Genomic DNA, 7,016 nt, shown 5'->3' on the forward strand with positions numbered 1-7,016 from the left:
AGGCTCTGAGTGTGTATTCCTGTGTGGAGGTGTAAACAGGGCCCAGTCAGGAGGCTCTGAGTGTGTATTCCTGTGTGGAGGTGTAAACAGGGCCCAGTCAGGAGGCTCTGAGTGTGTATTCCTGTGTGGAGGTGTAAACAGGGCCCAGTCAGTAGGCTCTGAGTGTGTATTCCTGTGTGGAGGTGTAAACAGGGCCCAGTCAGGAGGCTCTGAGTGTGTATTGCTGTGTGGAGGTGTAAACAGGGCCCAGTCAGGAGGCTCTGAGTGTGTATTCCTGTGTGGAGGTGTAAACAGGGCCCAGTCAGGAGGCTCTGAGTGTGTATTCCTGTGTGGTGTAAACAGGGCCCAGTCAGGAGGCTCTGAGTGTGTATTCCAAACTTAAAGACAGGAAGCAAACCACTGTGGAGCTTCTCTCTCTTTTCAGGGTTCACTAGATAGGCATGTTGTTGGATCGGGCCCAGTCCCCAATGTCATGCTCTAGTACATTTGTGTTGGCACATCTGAGAATGAACCCTGATATTCTAAAAGCAGGGCAACAATGTCAGTTTGTGATATATTGAAAACCTAAACATAAAATGTGCTATGTACACAAACATCTGCCACAATAATCATATTACTTGTATTTTTTAAAACAAGCACCTTATAAACTGTACAAGCACCAGAAACACTGTTGTTTTGACAAGTAGCAATAAATCACTGATATCATTTAGGGGGGTAATCAGGTTGTACGTGCTGTTGAAACTAACACAACTAAAAAAAACACATGGAAATGGAGATATATTTTACCTCACTGGTTAGAGGACAACCTGCAGAAGACAGTCAGCTACATTTTGGAGTGATGCATTTAAATTTAGGGGTCCCTAAACAAAGGAACACAACACTTATTTGTCATAACTCATCGATATCATGTTGAAATCAATTGTGCAGAGAGGAGGGAGATGAGGTTGCACGTCCTGTTAAAACTAACAGCTCAAAAACCACATGGAATCTGGGAATAATGTGTACATCACTGGTTAGAGGACAATTTGTAGAAAACAGCCAGATAGATTTTGATTCAAGTGGGTCACCAACATGGTAAGTGTAACACAACTCTTTTTTTGTTAGTCACTTTTTATTAAATCTCATAAATAGTAACTCTTCCATTTCAGAGCCTGGATTTTCCCCCTGAGGCTAATATCCATATCATGTTGAAATCAATAGAACAGGGGACAAACGTTTAGGGTTCTACATTGTGACATCATTAAAATACTCCTACTACAATGTTAAAACTTTCTACATTGTGACATTAATTCATAGATATCATGAAACAACTTCTTCATGTATGTATTTTCTGATATTTGATCAGAGATTTTTTTTATCAGATTATCTCTGATCACAGCTATAAGATTTCTCTCCTGTGTGCGTTCTCTGGTGCACTGTCAGATGGCCAGATTGACTAAAACTCTTCCCACATTGACCACAGCTATAAGATTTCTCTCCTGTGTGTATTCTCTGGTGTAGAGTAAGATAGGTAGATGCCGCAAAACCCTTCCCACATTGACCACAGCTATATGGTTTCTCTCCTGTGTGCGTTCTCTGGTGTAAAGTCAGATGGTCAGATCTAGTAAAACTCTTCCCACATTGATCACAGCTATAAGGTTTCTCTCCTGTGTGCGTTCTCTGGTGCACTGTCAGCTGGCCAGATGTAGTAAAACTCTTCCCACATTGATTACAGCTATAAGATTTCTCTCCTGTGTGTGTTCTCTGGTGCACTGTCAGATGGCCAGATTGACTAAAACTCTTCCCACATTGACCACAGCTATAAGATTTCTCTCCTGTGTGTATTCTCTGGTGTAGAGTAAGATAGGTAGATGCTGCAAAACCCTTCCCACATTGACCACAGCTATACGGTTTCTCTCCTGTGTGTATTCTCTGGTGCACTGTCAGATAGCAAGATTGACTAAAACTCTTCCCACATTGACCACAGCTATAAGGTTTCTCTCCTGTGTGTATTCTCTGGTGCACTGTCAGAGATGTAGATTGAACAAAACTCTTCCCACATTGAGTACAGCTATAAGGTTTCTCTCCTGTGTGTGTTCTCTGGTGTACTGTCAGATGATCAGATGTAGTAAAACTCCTCCCACATTGATCACAGCTAAAAGGTTTCTCTCCAGTGTGTGGATTATCTGATTAATTTTAATGCCTGATGAGGTGAATCTCTTCCCACAGTCAGAGCAGCAGTGAGTTCTCTTCCCTGTGGATCTCTGCTGGTGTTTCTTGAGGAGTTCTGATCTGGAGAGACTCTTCTCTGCCTCTTCAGCATCATGAGGTTGTTGAGGCTCCCCAGAGGATCCACGATAGTCCCATATCTCTCCTGTGTGAACAACAAAGTCAGACAGATGGTTAAAGGCCCACAACAGCGGTAATCCACTGTAAAAGGTGATGCCAACAGCGGAGCCATGATGTTGAACAACAATTGACGTCTGTAATGAATGTTAAAATTGTTGGACAAATGTCTTAAAATGAGCAAGAATTGTCATATTTTGTCTTGTTTTCACATTAGTAGTGAAATCGATGATTGTAGGCTAGAAATAAGTTATTCATGTTGTTGAAACTCTAAGCAGTGTGCCAGACGACTTTTGGTCTCCAATATAGGCCCCTTTCTGTGTTTAATAAAATTGCGGCACGAGGACAATTTGATTGCAGAAACACCTCCCTGCTAATGAGGAAACCACTAGTTATGGATGTAGTATATCTGGTAATGAGGAAACCACTAGTTATGGATGTAGTATATCTGGTAATGAGGAAACCACTAGTTATGGATGTAGTATATCTGGTAATGAGGAAACCACTAGTTATGAATGTAGTATATATGGTAATGAGGAAACCACTAGTTATGGATGTAGTATATCTGGTCATGAGGAAACCACTAGTTATGGATGTAGTATATCTGGTAATGAGGAAATCACTAGTTATGGATGTAGTATATCTGGTAATGAGGAAACCGATAGTTATGGATGTACTATATCTGCCTGGAGCAAAAATGGTGAGCAAAGATTAAAGTTTTTCACAATGTATTCTGAATGTGAATGGGGGAAAAACTCAGGGAAGTAACTTCCATTTCCAGGTTGCTTATGAGTGCATTTCACACTACCTTGGATTATAATTGTAAAGCTCGCTTGAATGTCCTGCTTAATATAATGTTTGCTACAGTATTAAGAACCGAGTTAATGACAGTATCCATTTGGGTGTTGTCAATAAACTTATGATTTTTTAAATGTATTTTTTAGTACATTTTGTTTTTCACCTTTATTTAACCAGGATCCACGATAGTGAAGTTTCTCTCCTGTGTGAACAATAAAGTCAGACAGATGGTTAAAGGCCCACAACAGCGGTAATCCACTGTAAAAGGTGATGCCAACAGCGGAGCCATGATGTTGGACAACAATTGATATCTGTAATGAATGTTAACATGATTTAACAATTGTCTTAAAATGAGCAAGAATAGTCATATTTTGTCTTGTTTTCACATTAGCAGTAACATAGATGATTGTAGGCTAGAAATAAGTTATTCATGTTGTTGAAACTCTAAGCAGTGTGCCGGACGACTTTTGGTCTCCAATATAGGCCCCTTTCTGTGTTTGCTAAAATTGTGGCACGAGTGCAATTTGATTGCAGAAACTCCTCCCTGCTAATGAGGAAACCGATAGTTATGGATGTAGTATATCTGCCTGGAGCAAAAATGGTGAGAAAAGATTTTAGTTTTCACAATGTATTCTGAATGTGAATGGGGGAAAACTCAGGGGAGTAACCTCCATTTCCAGGTTGGTAATGAGTGCATTTCACACTACTTTGGATTATAATTGTAAGGCTCGTTTGAATGTCCTGTTTAACCTCTATGGGCTAGGTGGGACGCTCAGCCAGTTGAATCCCGTGGCGCGATATTTAAATACCTTAGAAATGCTATTACTTCAATTTCTCAAACATATGATTATTTTAAACCATTTTAAAGACAAGACTCTCCTTTATCTAACCACACTGTCCGATTTCAAAAAGGCTTTACAACGAAAACAAAACATTAGATTATGTCAGCAGAGTACCCAGCCAGAAATAATCAGACACCCATTTTTCAAGCTAGCATATAATGTCACAAAAACCAAAACCACAGCTAAATGCAACACTAAACTTTGATGATCTTCATCAGATGACAATCCTAGGACATTATGTTATACAATACATGCATGTTTTGTTCAATCAAGTTCATATTTATATCAAAAACCAGCTTTTTACATTTGCATGTGACGTTCAGAACTAGCATACCCCCCGCAAACTTCCGGTGAATTTACTAAATTACTCACGATAAACATTCACAAAAAACATAACAATTATTTTAAGAATTATAGATACAGAACTCCTTTATGCACTCGCTATGTCCGATTTTAAAATAGCTTTTCGGTGAAAGCACATTTTGCAATATTCTGAGTACATAGCCCGGCCATCACAGGCTAGCTATTTTGACACCCACCAAGTGTGGTACTCACCAAACTCCGATTTACTATTAGAAAAGTTTGATTACCTTTGCTGACTTCGTCAGAATGCACTCCCAGGACTTCTACTTCAATAACAAATGTTGGTTTGGTTCAAAATAATCCATAGTTATATCCAAATAGAGGCGTTTTGTTCGTGCGTTCAAGACACTATCCGAATGGTAAATAAGGGTCACGCGCACGGCGCATTACGTGACAAAAAAATTCTAAATATTCCATTACCGTACTTCGAAGCATGTCAACCGCTGTTTAAAATCAATTTTTATGCTATTTTTCTCGTAAAAAAGCGATAATATTTCGACCGGGAAACCCTGTATACGTTCAAAGTGAGAGAAAGTAAACATGGAGTCGGCCCGTGCACGCCCCTCCATTCTCATTGTCCTCTGATAGACCACTTACAAAAGGCGCTAATGTGTTTCAGCCTGGGGCTCCAAAGCAACCATTCAAATTTCTGGCGCCTTCTGAGAGCCTATGGGAGTGTTAGAAAATGTCACGTCATGCCAGAGATCCCCTGTTTTGGTTAGAGATGATCAAGAAGTCCATGAAATGGTCAGAGAGAGCGCTTCCTGTTTGGAATCTTCTCAGGTTTTGGCCTGCCAAATGAGTTTTGTTATACTCACAGACACCATTCAAACAGTTTTAGAAACTTTGGAGTGTTTTCTATCCAAAGCTAATAATTATATGCATATTCTAGTTTCTGGGCAGGAGTAATAATCAGATTAAATCGGGTACGTTTTTTATCCGGCCGTGCAAATACTGCCCCCTATCCCCAACAGGTTAATATAATGTTTGCTACAGTATTATGAGTTATGTGTAATTATTGAAGAACTGTGTTAATGACAGTATCCATTTGGGTGTTGTCAATAAAGTAAAAAAATATATATATATTATTTTCACCTTTATTTACCCAGGTGGCCAGTCAAGAACAAGTTCTCATTTACAACTGTGACCTGGCCAAGATAAAGCAAAGCAGTGCGACAAAAAAACAACAGTTACACGTGGGATAAACAAAAGTACAGTCAATAACACAATAGAAAAATCTATATACAGTGTGTGCAAATGGAGTACGGAGGTAAGGCAATAAAATAGGCCATAGTAGCGAAGTAATTACAATTTAGCAGATTAACACTGGAGTGATAGATGAGCAGATGACGATGTGCAAGTAGAGATACTGGTGCGCAGGATACTGTAGGACCCATAACTTCACCTAACAATAACATAGACCTACTGTAGGACCCATAACTTCACCTAACAATAACATAGACCTACTGTAGGACCCATAACTTAACCTAATAACAACATAGACCTACTGTAGGACCCATAACTTCACCTAATAACAATATAGACCTACTGTAGGACCCATAACTTCACCTAACAATAACATAGACCTACTGTAGGACCCATAACTTCACCTAACAATAACATAGACCTACTGTAGGACCCATAACTTCACCTAACAATAACATAGACCTACTGTAGGACCCATAACTTAACCTAATAACAACATAGACCTACTGTAGGACCCATAACTTCACCTAATAACAACATAGACCTACTGTAGGACCCATAACTTCACCTAATAACAACATAGACCTACTGTAGGACCCTGTAGATGTTATGTCCCTGTATTGCTACTGCTGTATCAAAGGAATTATCTCAGTGAGTTTCAGAGATGAACAGTACAGTGCATTCCAAATTCAATAGGCAGGCAAGTAAACAAAAACGTTTTCAAATAAAAACTATTCCAGAAAATGTCAGGGCGTATATAACTCCCATCCAAGAGACTGTCGACCAATCGCGTTCACATTGTCATGATGTGACACGCAGTTCCTAAACTAATTCTCACCAAATCCCTTTTTAAAGTCAGGGTATGAGTCGAGAAACATTCCTATTTTCCTTGAATGTGTCGCAATTGAGAATCGATTCACATTTAGATGGAATAATTGACTATTTTAGCTGCCAGAGCCAGACTACCTCTGAAAATAACATACAGTCCTTGGACCTTGAGGAGTAACGGGGGCAGCAATCAGCAGCAGAAACATTAACAAAGCGAACTCCCTGCCCGTTTCGGTAAAAAGCTGAGGGATGGAGCTGGAGAAATGTAACCATCCATGATATCAACATTATAGTTTTAACCATGTTTTGAGGATATACAGTGTTTGTTTATATTTACTGACAAACATTGGAGTTAAAAAAAGCCTATATTTTGCGTTCTGAAGGGGTACAACAGTTGAACTAATCTCATGAGGCATTTATAAGTGATTTCTTCAAGAAACAGATGGGTACATATCATTAATGTATAAGTCCCAAAATGGATGTAACAACTGCTGATTGCCCCTTTAAGAGAACATCTTGGGCTAATCTAATAGGAGATATTGAGGACTACAGTATTTCAGGCATTGTCATTGGATGCATTTGATCAATTGTTAACGTTTTGTTGATGGTCCACTCTTGATGTTCTACACGTTACAGTGAAGCTTCAGCCATTCC

The 7,016-nt window shown here is 39.4% G+C and overlaps 1 protein-coding gene across 1 annotated transcript; it reads right to left on the bottom strand.

Moving 5' to 3' along the window:
- Window positions 1-1,244: 1,244 nt before the first annotated feature.
- On the bottom strand, window positions 1,245-6,412 carry LOC145876053 (uncharacterized). The gene is made up of 2 exons (XM_082971825.1): window positions 6,373-6,412; window positions 1,245-2,165 (listed from the first exon to the last, which is right to left on the bottom strand). Exons 1-2 carry the CDS (start codon window positions 6,410-6,412, stop codon window positions 1,363-1,365), a joined length of 843 nt encoding a protein of 280 aa, XP_082827951.1. The 3' UTR covers window positions 1,245-1,362.
- Between the last annotated feature and the right edge of the window lie 604 nt (window positions 6,413-7,016).

The sequence above is a fragment of the Salmo salar genome, unplaced genomic scaffold, assembly GCF_965601325.2.
Source record: "Salmo salar unplaced genomic scaffold, fSalSal1 ptg000432l, whole genome shotgun sequence".
Taxonomy (NCBI): domain Eukaryota; kingdom Metazoa; phylum Chordata; class Actinopteri; order Salmoniformes; family Salmonidae; genus Salmo; species Salmo salar.